Source organism: Ursus americanus, chromosome 10 (assembly GCF_024610735.1).
Source record: "Ursus americanus isolate L20-20 chromosome 10, mUrsAme1.1.p, whole genome shotgun sequence".
In the NCBI taxonomy this organism is placed as follows: Eukaryota; Metazoa; Chordata; class Mammalia; order Carnivora; family Ursidae; genus Ursus; species Ursus americanus.
This window is the reverse complement of record NC_142136.1, coordinates 828,477-842,395: the sequence shown is the minus strand read 5'-3', so window position 1 is coordinate 842,395 and position 13,919 is coordinate 828,477. Positions and strand designations below refer to the sequence as shown.

General features: G+C 48.8%; 1 protein-coding gene across 4 annotated transcripts in view; it reads left to right on the top strand.

The window, feature by feature from the left end:
• The first annotated feature begins 195 nt into the window (after positions 1-195).
• Positions 196-13,919, top strand: part of CUL4A (cullin 4A) — a 46,636-nt gene continuing 32,912 nt past the window's right edge. For 3 of the 4 annotated variants that reach the window (XM_087864948.1, XM_087864946.1, XM_087864947.1), the window contains exons 1-3: positions 196-349; positions 1,196-1,311; positions 9,640-9,744. In XM_087864948.1, the coding sequence (XP_087721074.1) occupies positions 196-349; positions 1,196-1,311; positions 9,640-9,744 (375 nt within the window). Of the gene's footprint in view, positions 350-1,195; positions 1,312-7,948; positions 8,090-9,639; positions 9,745-13,919 lie in introns of those variants that run through there. The other variant, XM_087864949.1, reaches the window with a different exon arrangement.

Below are 13,919 nucleotides of genomic sequence, written 5' to 3'. Positions count from 1 at the left end.
CCCCCTCGACCGTTGCAAGTGCCACACGGAGCGGAGCGGCCCGGGGCGGTGTCGGGGTCAGGCCGGGGTCGGGGTCGCGCCGGGCCGGCGGGGCGGCGGTTGGGCGACCGGGGCGGTGCTGACGCGAGGCCCGCCCGCCCGCGCGGCCGGGGAGGCGGGACGGGGCGGGGCGCCCGCTGCTTCCCGGCCGCAGCCATGGCCGACGAGACCCCCAGGAAGGGCGCCCTGTCGGCGCTCGTCGGGCACACCAACGGCCTCACCAAACCCGCGTCCCTCGCCGCGGCCGCCGTCTCCTCCAAGCCCGGCGGCGGCGGCGGCTCCAAGAAACTAGTCATCAAGAATTTCCGAGGTGGGTGCGGGGCGGGCGGCCGGGGCGGGGTCCGCGCCTCAGTCGCCGGAAGTGCCCGTCGTGGGGGCGGCGGGGAGCCGGGGTCCCGGGAAGCGGCGGGGAGCGGGGGTCCCGGGGAGGGGGGGCGTCCCCGGCCGCCGGAAGTGCCCGTTCGGGGTAGCGGCGGGGAGCGGGGGTCCCCGGCCGCCGGAAGTGCCGGTCTCCGAGAACGGGGTCCCCGGCCGCCGGAAGTGTCGGCCGCGGGGAGCTGGGGTCCCGGGGAGGGGGGGCGTCCCCGCCGCCGGAAGTGCCGGTTTCGGGGAGCGGGGTCTCGGGGAGGGGGGGCGTCCCCGGCCGCCGGAAGTGCTGGTCTTGGCGGGGAGCGGGGTCCCGGTAGCGGCGGTCCCAGGCCGCCGGAAGTCCCTGTCTCGGGGAGCAGGGTCCCGGGGAGAGACGGGGCTCCCCTCCCTCCGCGGCGGTAAACGCGGCCGAGCCATTGAGCCGGGACGGGGTAGCTCCCGGAGCTCGTGGTGCTGTAACGGGTCTCCCTGCACTTTGCACCCGCTTCCCTGCCCCTCAGTGCCTAGTGCGGCTCCGACGTTGGTGAAGCCGACTCGCTCGGTGAAAAGTAGATTTTGGTACGTCGGTCTCCCTGCTCTTGGTCCGAAGGGTATGTGGCGAAACAGAGGTGGTGCGGCTCGGAGTCTGTAACCCGAAACGTGGATAAACACAGTACTTCGACCGGGAAAACCTAATTTCTGTCTTCCTTCCCTATGTGCCTCTTAAGTGCTTTTCGTGAAGTGTTTCCTAGAATAGGTCTGATTTCGTGCGGATGCTCGTCCTCACTGATGCTCTCTGGATTCACAGACAGACCTAAACTGCCTGACAACTACACTCAGGACACCTGGCAGAAGCTCCACGAGGCCGTGAAAGCCATACAGAGCAGCACCTCCATCCGATACAACCTGGAAGAGCTCTACCAGGTGAGGCTCCGCCCTGGGAGAAAGGTAGACGTTGTTAGGGTCCTCACTGGGACGAGAATGCGGCATCTTGTTAGGACGGCGAGACTTGATGGGGCTGGTCTCTTGTCTCACTCACTTGGGTGCTTGGATATAACGGGTGGGTAACACAGTTATCCGAGTCCAGTGGCGGGTAATACAGACATGGATTGTGCGGTCCTCGCTATTGTTTCACAGTCGATAATGAGGGAAATCCTAGAAATACGAGTAATTGCCTCCAACGAGAGCCGTAGGAGTCCTAGGACAGCCTGTCCCCCAGGTCATTGAGGGTTTTTGTTTTCTGGTGGTTGTGGGATTTTTACTTTTGGACTCAAGCTACCCAGAAATGTATTTAAAGTTATGTCATTACAGGAGAGAGGTATGTTTCTAAGAGCCACATAACTCTCATCACTTTCCAAATAATGCATCAAATTACTGTTATAACTCCATTGCATTATACGTGACAGTATTTGTCTCTTCGTTTTGTTTTGTGATTGTTGCAGTTAAGACACGCAAACAGATTTTGTTGTATTTAATTTAAAGATATTACATTTATCAACAGACTGGTTTTTCTGATACCTTATTTTTCAAGAATAACGTTCATTAACTAGTCACCTATATTTTAGGTAATGATATGATACCACAATTTCTATGAAGAGACTTGAGTTAAAAATTTTTTGTGTTTGCATAAAGTGTTTATGTTATAAAAATTATGGAAGTTACAAAAAAGTACAAAGGAAGATTAAAACCACCTACACTCCCACCACCCAAGGAAGACCACTATTGACTGTGTTTGATGGACATACATCCCTTCTTTGGATTAAGTTTGTGTGAGTTTATTATGTTTTTTGATAAATTTTTTAAGGTATAATTTACATATAACATGTACTTCAGTAAATTTTGTATTGAGGTAGAAATCACCACTACCACAATAAAATATAGAATATTTACATCACTTTAAGAAGTCTGTTCCTCTCCCCTGGCCCAGTCCTTGCAGGTCACTGATATCCTTGCTGTTGGTTTATTCTGCCAGTGCTAGAGTCTCGTCAGTGGAACCCGTATCCGGCAGTTTTTCGTACCTGGCTTCCTTTGCACAGGGTCGTGCTGGAGAGTGTCACGCCTACTGTGTGGCAGTGATTTGTTTGTTGCTGGGGAGAACAGGTGCCACCTTTCACCAGGGTAGCGGACATTTGGGTTTCCAGTTGGGAGTTATTATGAATAAAGCTGTAATGAACGTTAACATGTAAGTTTCTTGTGGACAAGTGTTCATTCCTCTTGAGTAAATATCTAGTAGAGTCTCGGAGTCATAAGTGTATATTTAACTTTTTAGGACATTTTCTGTTTTCAAAATGGCTCTATCATTTTGTATCTGTACCAGCAGTGTGTGAGCGCTCCAGTTTTTCTGTGTTCTGGTAATAATTGGTATTACCAGATTTTTTTTAATGTTAGCCACTTGAGTGCATATGTAGTGGTTCTCTGTATTTCCATATGAATTTTAGAATCCGTTTGCCAATTTCCACAAAAAAGTTTACTAGGATTTTGATTAGGATTGTGTCAGATTCTGGATCAGTGTAAGGAATGTTGATGTCTTGATGGGACCACGCCTACCAGCTGATCACAAGGCACAGCTCTGTTTCCTCTTCCTTGATTTCTGGTTACTTCGGGTTCTGGAGTGTAAGTCTTGTACATCTTCTGGGAAACTTACCCATGCGTGTTTGATATTTTTGGCAGTGTTATAAGTAGCAGTATAAGTTTTAGTTTCTGGTTCATGCTAGTATATAGAAGTGGGGTTATTTATGTATCGCTCTAGCGTGCTGCTCTCTTGCTAACCTCACTTCAAGTGGCTTTTTGTGGAGTCCATCAGATTTTCTACGTAGACAGTCATGTCGCCTGTGAAAGAGCTGGTTTCACTTCTGCATGCCTTTTATTTCCTTCTCTTACCTCCGTGCACTGTTCAGAATCTCCAGAACGATGGTGAACAGAGGTGGTAAAAGTCGATTCCCTTGTTGGGCCCCTGCTCCTTGTGGGAAAGGCCTTCAGTCTTTCATCACTGATGAAAATGATGTTAGGTGTGGTTTTTCCAAAAATACCCGTTGTCAGATTGAGGAGGCTCCTTTCTTTTCCTCGTTTGCTGAGAAATTGCCAGAAGTACCTGTTGGATTTGACGAATTCTTCTATGACTGTTGAGATGATCATACAACTCATTTGATTTTCAGTTTATTGCATTGATTGACTTTTCAGATGGTGAGACCATCCTGCAGACCTCAGATGAATCTGACTTGGTAGTGGTGTATTTTTTTTTTATATTGTTGAATTCGTTTTGCTAGTATTTCGTTAGTTTTTGCACCTGTGATCACAGAAGATAGTGCTGTGTTGTTTTCTTGTACTGTATTTGCATTTGGTTTCAGAGGTGCAGATATTCTCTCCCTTTCATTTTCCGTGAGAGTTTGTATAGAATTGGTATTATTTTTTCCTTAAATGTTTGAGGGAATTCCCAGCGAATCGTTAACATTGGCTCTCTTAGTGGGGAGCTCTTAAGCTGCACGTTTCTTTAGTGGCCATAGAACTATTCAGGTCATTCATGTCTTCAGGGTCACTAATCTTCTGCAACATCTAATCTGCCAGGACTGCCATCTGGTGAAATTTTTGTCTGGTGCATTGGTTTTCTCTCCAGTTGCTCAATTTGAATCATTTCTGTATCTTCCCTGTCGCTACGTAACTTCTGAACACGGGGAATAGACTTAGACTAGCTGTTTGGGTGTCAGTTCCAGGCCGCTTCGATTGCCTTTTCTCCCCACTAAGGGTTGTGTTTTTCTTCTTCTTTGCATGTCGGACAGTCTTTGATTGTCAGACATTGTGAATTTGATTAGTGTGATAGATATTTTTGTATTTCTATAAATATTTTGAGCTTCACTGCAGACCTATTAAATTATTTGGAAACAGTTTGATCTTTTAGAGTCTTGCTTTCAAGGTTTGCTAGGCAGGACTAGGGCAGTATTTTGTCCAAGGCTAATTGCCCCACGACTGGGGCAAAACCTTCCTGAATGAGTATCTTGTGGTTTTCCACTCTGGCTTGTGGGAAGGTGCTATTCCAGGTCCTTTCTGGGCACCGGACACTGTTGTCTCTAAACTTTTTGGGTGGTTTTTTCCCTGGGCTTGACAGTTTCCTCATATATAGGTCCTGGTCAGTGCTCCGCTGAATCCTCGAGGGTGACCCTTGAGGTCTCCTTACTCATCTCCAAGCTCCTCTCTGGCTGCATCTCTTCTCTCTGGGCCTTCATCTTGGAGACTAAGCCTCAGCTCACTGCACCTGCTCCACAGCCTGGAAACAGGGATGTAGGAAGTCGGAGTGTTGGGGCTTGTTTCCCAACTCCCAGAGATCACTGTCTTTCATAGGCCAGTGTGCAGTGCTTTGAAAACTGTTGTTTCATTTTTGTTTGGTTTGGTTTTTTGAGAGAGAGGGAGAGAGCAGGGGGGTGGGGGAGAGGGGCAAAGGGAGAGGGAGAGAGAGAATCTTAAGCAAAGCAGACTCCACGCCCAGCACGGAGCCCAACACTGGGCTCAGTCTCAAAACCCTGAGCTGAAATCAAGAGTTGGATGCTTAACTGAGCCACCCAGGCACCCCTCATATATTTTGTGTTGTGTTTGACAAATTCAGGCGGAAGGGCTAGCCTAATCTCCTTATTTCATCTTGACCAGAAGCAGGAGTCCTATCAAATGTCTAAACTCTCATAGGTTTTTAGTTTAATAAAGTATTATACCTTGCAGGTAGGGCTTATTATTCCTCTTTTCCTGGAGATTTGAGTATCAGGTATCGATTCCCCATCATTTTTCCTGGTAGAGTGACTTTGCTGTACCTTTTTCCCAGCAGGATGTCTCGTGATGGTCACCGTAGTTATTATTGTAAATTCTCTGGGTGTCCATGTGCGTGTCTGAGACCCTGAGGGCTACAGGTGCTTACCCACAAAATGGGATCACACATTCCAGGGGGCACCTCAGGAGGGCCTGCTGGGGATCAGCTGATTGACTTATGAAGGGATCTGAGTGCAGGCAGGCTCCTGGCCACTCACAGAGATGTTCCCGGCGAGTTCAAGTACAGGGCTATGGAATGAGCTGCTCAGATCTTTTGGAAGCAAACGGGACAGAAATAGTAAGTGACATCGTTGTGTAGTTATTGACCGCTTGCTTTATCCTGATCTGTGATAAAGTAGGTGGTGCATTTGACCCGTTGTTTTGAAATAAAGTCCGTTTTTGCTGAGGTGCTGTGGTATATACTTTGCCGAAGAATCTTACGTGAAAGTAGCAATTCTTACCAAAGTGTGAACATTATTTTGGGGTTTTTTGAGGAAGTTTTCAGGATGGCTTGATGTTGATTAGTATTCCCAAAGTAGGGTCTCTTATCTCCCCATCAAGGCGTCCGTTACCCAGATAGACCCCATGGGAGGCCTACCTGGAACCCCAGTGTATCTGCTATAGTCTGCCTGTTGTTTCTCTGTCACTCTGTTTAGTGAAGAGGGAGGTTCAAAGTGTGGTGATGGGACAGTCTTCACAAACACACATGCACTGTCCGCAGTCACTTCCCTCCTGCAGTGCTGGGAGGAGAATATTTTGAATGCGTAGATCTTTTCAGTCTGTTTTTTAAGACCTGAGTTTAGACCTGTAATCACTGCCTGCGGAAGAAAGTTTATCTTGTGTGTCTCCTGTCTATACATTTTAGTCCTTTTTGTCAGCATAATGAAACAACAGAAAACTGAAGACTGCATTTTTGAGAAGGGTTTCAGAGAAGGGCTAATTTCGATTTCAGGCCTTTTTGATGCCCAAAAACAAAGCCATCTCATGGGGTATTTGCTGTTCTGAGGAAGGCCGTGCTGTCTCGAGTCAGACTAATGTCTCTGAACTCCTCCTGCCTGGTGATAATTTAGTGAAGGAAAATGTGGACTTAGGTAGCAAATGCATTAATAGGATGGCTCAAACGGATGAGACAAAGTGAAAAGGTCTGGATGGTAGACACTTATAAACACGTAGTTTGATGGACCAGTTTGAGAAAGTAACAGATTAATCAACAGTGAACTCAGTACATAAGTTTTTCAAAAACAGGAGAATCTGCAAACTCAAATCTACTTGGCTTCACAGAAAGGATTTCATAGGGTGCACCTGGGCGGCTTAGCCGCTTAAGCATCTGCCTTCAGCTCAGGTCATGATCCCAGGGTCCTGGGCTCGAGTCCTGCATCGGGCTCCCTGCTCAGCAGAGAGTCTGCTTCTCCCTCTGCCTCTGCTGCTCCCCCTGCTTGTGCGTGCTCTCTCTCTCTGTGTCAAATAAATTTTAAAGAAAGAAAGGATTTCATAAATCAGTGGTCTCAGCACTAAGCAGGCTCCGTGGTTTCTGGAGGTAGTTTATGTCTGATGTCTGGGATGAGGTGTCTGCTGTGTGCTGTGCAGTCAGGGCTGGTAAATACAGCCACACTGGCACTGGTTTTCCTGGAAGCCCTCGTTCCATGTGACTTCCCTCTCCTATTTTATCCCCTCACTCGGATCACATTTCTGATTGAATTTTTATGTTCTTCACTCATTTCTTATGGGTAGGAATCTGGTGGCATAGAACCCCATCGGTGCCGCCTTCCAGAATGGTGAGCTCATCACCTTTCAGTGGGCCTGCCATTGAGTAGGATCCATCTTCAGGACTGGTTATTGTGTAATGCGGGGCCGTCACTGCCACCTTCCACCCTGAGCCGTGCATGTGCACCTGTGTTTGTCAGAAGAGCGCTGTGCCAGTGCTGCTGTGAAGTGGGCTCTGCTGTGGGCACTGGCCGGTGCGCCTTTCTTTATAGGGGTTGGCCCAGGGGGTGATTTTCCCCAGAGCTGGGGGGTAGTTCTCATTTTCACTTCATCTACATAAATAGTTCTTTGTGCCAGCCTGCTTTTCTCCTTTATGTTTTCTCATGCTATGGCACCTTTTACTCCTTTTTCTCTCTAATCTCAGCTTTGGCTCCCGAGGTCTTTACTTGAAACAGACCATCTTTCAGAACGGCATACCCTCATTTTGTGGATGCTGTGCTTTCTCCATACCCTCACAGCTCACTTTAACACCTTCTTGGATATCCCACCCCCAAGGGGCAAGTGCACTCAGGGATGAGGTTTTGACCCTGCAAATAAACAGGCATTTGATGCTGCTATGCTCCGTGGTCCTAACACAGACAAGAGCCTGGAGGACTTGGGTGTGGAGGCCTGGCGGGCTTAGATTAGAGAGCCGAGCTGTGGGCGTTCAGACAAGCGGTTTATGCCACGGCTAAGAGGGAGCAAGGAAAACACCTTTATCCTGACACAGGTGCTGTTTGCCCACCTCTAATCATTGGATTAGTTAAATTCCTCTTCTCTGTTAGGACTTTTGAAAATAGGAGTGGCAAACAGGGAGGACATGAAAGGCACCTGCCCCGTACAGGTCAGATTCAGTGCTTCATGTGCCAGGGAAGGCATTTCTGAATCCTAAAATAGGACTCAATCTCCCAAACTTACTTTGGGGAGGGGACTTCTATGTGGCGGTGCTCCTGTAATGGACAGAGAAGTTGGCCAGGGCCCCGAGAGGGGAGGGCCGCCCTCTGTGTGGTGCCTGTAATATGAAGACACCAGCAGTGACTCAGCAAAGACTCAGAGAACGGACAGCACCCACAGCAAACCTGGCTCTCTGGGTTTGCCTGGTGGTTTTAAGAGGCCCCCAAATTCTCAGTTTTAAATGCAAAATAAATCTGGGTGCTTCGGGTAAACAGTAAGTATGTCCAAATAGGATGAGAAACAGTGCTCTAAAATCAACAGTGACAGCATGTCACAACTGGGAAAGATTGTTTTGAGGACATTGACTCCTGCTTCAGGAATTAGAGCATTCCTAGTGATTCCTTCAGTGAGATGACGTTCTGTGAAGGATATACTAAGCTTATCTTGATTTTTACCGAAGAAAATACGCTTTCTTCATGTATTACATTAAAAACGTTTCATGATAATTATGTTTGTGGGATCCCCTAATGATTAACTTACTGAAGCAAAGGCATTTGTCATCAGGTTATCTTGGGTTTTTTAAGAAGGAAAAGGGTAGATCTTTGAATTATAAAGACAGGACTGCAAAGTAAAGGAATTACAGAGTTTGAGAAAGAAATCCTGGGATTTCAGCACAGAATGTAGATGAGCCTTTATTTCTATAGCAAGACAAAATGGGGCCTTTCCTACTGTGGTGTTGTTATACTGATAATAAACCTGCTAAAAAACAAGTTGTACTTTTTAATGTCATCCTTTCCGGTTCTCTTTTAGCTTTTGTAAACGTGTGTTTTATACACAGCGATTATTTTATTTCTTTAACTCAGGTTAATATGTAGTAATTCTTGGAACATTAAGTTTGGGGACTACTAATGTTTTAAATATTACTACAATGAATAGCTTTATAAAAATTTCTTGTCTTTATTTCCTCAGGAATATAGTATTTGTGTTAAATTCAGATTCTAAAGTGTTTTTAGGCGGTGTATCCCCAGTAATTTTTTAAATGGCTCAAGACTAGTCAGTAGAAAAAACTACATTTGTTTTTAGTATTTCATTTGGATTGGATGAGATGCTAGTATTGTACAAGAAATTTGAAAAATTTTATTAGAACTGGTGAGAACATACAAATATTTTTTTGATGTGGGTAAAAATATAGTAAGAAAGATGTTTCTGCCTAAAAAATTCGTTTTTTCATTAATTGAAGACAAACTGAAGTAAATTACACATGTACCCTGAAGAAAGATAACTAGAAAACAGCACATCATAGCCTGTGTCACCTGGGCATTTGCAGTTTTTCCTTGGCTCATCATGGGCAGAACCCACCCTGCTGTCACCGAGGGCCGGAGGCCGTGATTTCGTGCCCTGGTTGCACATTGTAATCACACAGCTTCCTTGCGTCCTCCAGCTCACATAAATGCATGGAAGCGTCCAGATTTGTTTTGAAGTCCCTAGGTGGCGGTGGTGTGCGGCCAGGTTGAGAGGTGGATGCTCAGACGTGGTGCAGCCATGCCGTGTGGCTGTCGTGGGCTGTCATAGGTGTGCTGTCAAACCCGTGTTCCACATCCACTCTTACCATTCCTACCAAACCTGGACTGGACCCTGGGTTCAGACAATAATTACCTTGCACTTGACCCTAACTGTGTAACTTGTAGGTTATGTAAGTATGAAGCGGGGGTGGGAGGTGCCTGTCTGTGATGGTTGTGAGTTTAGCTGTCTCTACACACAGGGCTTTTTAAAGACCTAATTTGTTACTCATGGTGAATAATCACTTGTTTCTTTTGTTTTTAGGCTGTTGAAAATCTGTGTTCTCACAAAGTTTCCCCAACACTCTACAGACAGCTGCGCCAGGTCTGTGAAGACCATGTCCAGGCACAGATCCTTCAGTTCAGAGAATATCCTTTTTTTGGCTCATGAGTTTCTGTTCATTATTTAAATTCTTTGAGATTGAACATTAATGGGATAAAGAACTAATGAATATCCTTAATATTAAAACAACAGCTTTCAAAATGCCCATTTATATATAGAACAAAACCTAACATTTATTTCACGTGATCTAACATAAGAGATTTTTTTTTTTAAAGATTTTTATTTATTTATTCGACAGAGATAGAGACAGCCAGCGAGAGAGGGAACACAAGCAGGGAGAGTGGGAGAGGAAGAAGCAGGCTCATAGCGGAGGGCCTGATGTGGGGCTCGATCCCATAACGCTGGGATCGCGCCCTGAGCCGAAGGCGGACGCTTAACCGCTGTGCCACCCAGGCGCCCCCTAACATAAGAGAATTTTTTTTAAGTGGAATTTTTACCATTTAATTTACTCATCTGATTAAAGCAATAGAGTGTCCATTTATTGGGTCTGGTTGCAGTATTTAGGAAAAGTTCTGGAAAGTGTCTTAATTTTATTCTGCCATCTTTCTATCTTGAAAAAAAAAATGCTCTGTATTTGTTTTCTGTGATGTGTAACAAATCCCCACTGACTTGGCGATGTAAGCCAGCACCTGCTTGTAAGCTCAGCTGCATGTGTAGGGAGTCACAGCTCGGCTCAGTGGGTTCTCTGGTCAAGGGTCTGGCTGGCTGAAAGCATGGGGCCAGCTGTTGGGGTCTCTCCTGAAGCCACATTCCAGGCTTGCTGTGGTGGTGGCAGAGCTCCTCTCTCTCCGTTGCAGGACTGAGGTTGCTCTCAGCCCCTGGAGGCCACCCCGGCTTCTTGCCATAAGGCCTCTTCTTCAGCAACATGGTTATTTGCTTCATCTGAACCAACAGGAGAATGCCCCTCTCTGGTCTGCTGAGACAGTCTCGTATGATGTAACCCTCATGTTCAAAGCCCTCCCAAGGTGGAGAGAGGGAGTTACAGGCTAGGACGCGGGGACGGGAGCATCTTAGAGTTTGGCCAGCACTTCCTTGAGGGCCGGTGTCTGTCAGGGAAACGGAGCTCCTTAGATCCTGTCCATAGTCCTTTACAGTCTGGCCTCAGCCCACCTCTGCAGCCGTCCCATTATTGTACCCTTCCATGCGCCTCATGGGTGGGTTTCATGTTGCAGGCACCTGCTGTGACTGCACTTTTCTGGGTCTCTCTCTTCATTTGTGGAATTAGGTAGTTGGAGCCTGTTCATTTCTGACTTTTTTTCTGGCTGAAGGACTCTTTTCTGTCCTATACCCTCACCTTGAGAAACGGAAGCTTTCAGAGCTTGTCGAAACCCCTCAGGGCAGCAACAAAAGCTGTGCCACCTGGTGTCGAGGGTCTGGATTAGCCATGGCTGTGAAGCCACTGTGGCCCAGAACAAGGGGTCTCCCCAGGAGTGGGTGAGCGGAGTCCATTCTGGTTCTGTTGTCTCGGCGTCTGTAACTATAGCTCTACAGTATTTCTGGCACTGGTCTGTCCTTCAGGACAATGGTGACCATACTGTTGGACCTTTGGAAGATGGCCAGCATGCACCATGTCTCAGAGCATTCTCTGAGGGCACAGAGAGGCGCCCTTCCTGCCTCCAGTGCCACAGCTCAGGAGTCCTGGAGGCTGGGGGACAGGTCCAAGAACTCACGGTCAGGATGCTGGCATCTGAAGAGTAGCCAGAACGCAGGCTTCCTCCAGGCCACCCGCAGATCCCCAAGTTCTCCTTCCTAGACAGCCACACGTGAGGGTGAACTGGTGTGATTATTCCTAATCTAGTTGCTGGCCCAGCTTACTCCAAGACTCCTTCTTGATTACTTGATAAAATTATCGTCCTGCCAGCTAATCCTGCCTTGTAGCTTACATGAATGTGTTGATGAATTCACTCATTCAACAAGTACTTCCTGTCTAGACCACCACCAGATGGTACAGGATGATCGCTGCACCTGCTCTCTGCCCTCCAGGCAGTCACAGCGCTGTGACAGAGGCAAGGGGCTTGTCACATGTCCTCGATGCCGTGACAAATCATGGTTATAAGAATTACCACGTATTTCAGTAAAAAGATAAAAAGACATTCTGCCATACTATGTGTCTTTGTTTGTGGGAGGCATCTTGAGTTCCAAGATGCGTAATGGTTAGAATCGGGGGCAGGACCGGCAGTGGAGGAAGCAGCGAGCTGTCAGAGCTTCCAGAGGAGGGACGCCGAAGTCGTGCCAGAGTTGCAGCAGAGAGGATGGGTCGTGTGTAGCCGGCCAGAGGGAGAGTGAGCCATCGGTGCTTGTGAAAACCCAGAGCAGTTTGGCGTGACTGGAACCCGGGAGCACTGCTGGAGCTCGAGGCTGTAATTCTGAGTTGCAGCGTGGCTTGGAGCTTTGTGCGCGCTCCGCAGGGGTGGGACTTCAGTCTGCACGGGTCTGAGAGCCCTCACGGGTGCGCGAGGCAAGAGTCCAGCGCTGTTCGATCGTGTCTGGCAGTGACTTGGGCAGGATGAAACTGGTGACAAGGGAGGCCAGTGTCCACTGGTTCCAGGCCCTGGCAACATACAGGACAGAACTGAAACGCTGGGGGCCGGGGGGTTGGCGGGAGCGTAGAGTACGCATTTCGGAAACAATGTGGTGAGGACAGGGCAGCCAGTCTGTGGAGAGGAGGTGCTGTGCCCTGCAGGAGAGGTGGGTGAAGAGGGGCGAGCGTCAGACCTGCTACAGATGCCCCGACACTCAGGGCAGGGATATGCCAGGGTAAGCGTACTCGGATTTCTCTTGTCTCTGGGGTGTTCCTGTATTTCATGTGGGGCTGCTCTCTAAGATTCAAGGATGGCCCCTCCTCTGCGTCGACCGCATGCTGCTGTGGAGGCCAGCAGGAGGAGTCCTCGGAGACCAGGAGGCTCCTGGTGGCAGGTGGCATTGAGTCCCCTACTGTGATTTCTCGGGGTACTTGTTCACATGTCTGATGAATTCTGTACTTATCTGCTCCTTTCAAAATAAGTTACCCGCTATTGGTGATAGGCCTTTCCCCCAAACCAAGACTGTCCCTGCACATGTCAGCCAGGAGCCGCGTGTGCTGAGCCAGGCGTCAGACGATGCGGCAAGAAGGACATGCTCTGCACCCAGGCTCAGTTGACAGTGCCTCTTCCTAAATGGTAGACCAGACTCCTCAGAGTCTAAGCCTGCACATAGCTGCACACAGAATTTACTTCCTCCCCCTGGCTGCCTTATGTGGGGCGTCAGTGCTGGAATCCCGCGTAGAAACAGCGCAGTTCACAGAACAGAAAGATGCATGAGGAGACAGCAGCTTTTGCTCGTGGAGGTAACTGGCAGCTTCACGATCTCCTGTGTCTTCCTGCCCCACAGATGACAGCAGGCGTGGGGCTTCTTTATGAAGAGCCTCTGTGCTCACACTTGGCGGCGGGTCGTCACCGTGCGGAGCACTTGCCGGTCTCACGGCACCCTCTGTCAGCCGGAAGGCCTGGCGGCGCAGAGCTGGTGCGCGGCCCCAGGTTCGTGCTGGCGTTCAGAGGCGGACGCGAGGTGCTTCCTGCCTCCGCGAGCTACGTGGACTGATGAGGGCAAGAGGGAGGCAAGAATTGAGTAGCCTCAACCGTAAACTTTGGTAACCGTTGGAGAGGTTGTTTGTTCTCTGCCACCCTAAGAAAGGGAGCTGATGTAGAGGGATGAGGAGCTGCTGCCGAGCTGGGGAGCAGGGCCGCCGTCCTGCTCTGTCTGCTCCGGGAGAGCTCAGCTGCCGCGCAGTCTGCATCCGGAGCAGGACAACCCACTGTAGGGAACGTAGCACAAATAGAACCTATCACTCTTCTGTTCTGGCGTAAGCACTGCCTTTCCAGTTTCTTCTCTGTTTAATCGTCGTTGTCACGGGTAGATGTCGTTTTTTCTGGTGTATTAGCATGTTGCCACTGGGTATTTGTTTGCTGTGTGAAGACGTGTCTGACTCCCCTCAGGAGACTGCTTAAGCCCTCACCTCGGTCTGGCCTTTCTTCAGACGGGAGGGGACGGTGTTGGGAACCTGTGAAGGGCAAGCCCTTGGACCAGCTGTCAGCGCGGCTGCGTGCTGTGTCCGCCAGCGGTGCTCACGGGAGGCTCTAGATTTTGATCCGTGGAGGGCTTTGGCTCAGTGCGTGCCACCCTGTATGGCCCAGCTGACCACTCCGTGCGGTTTCATGGGAAGT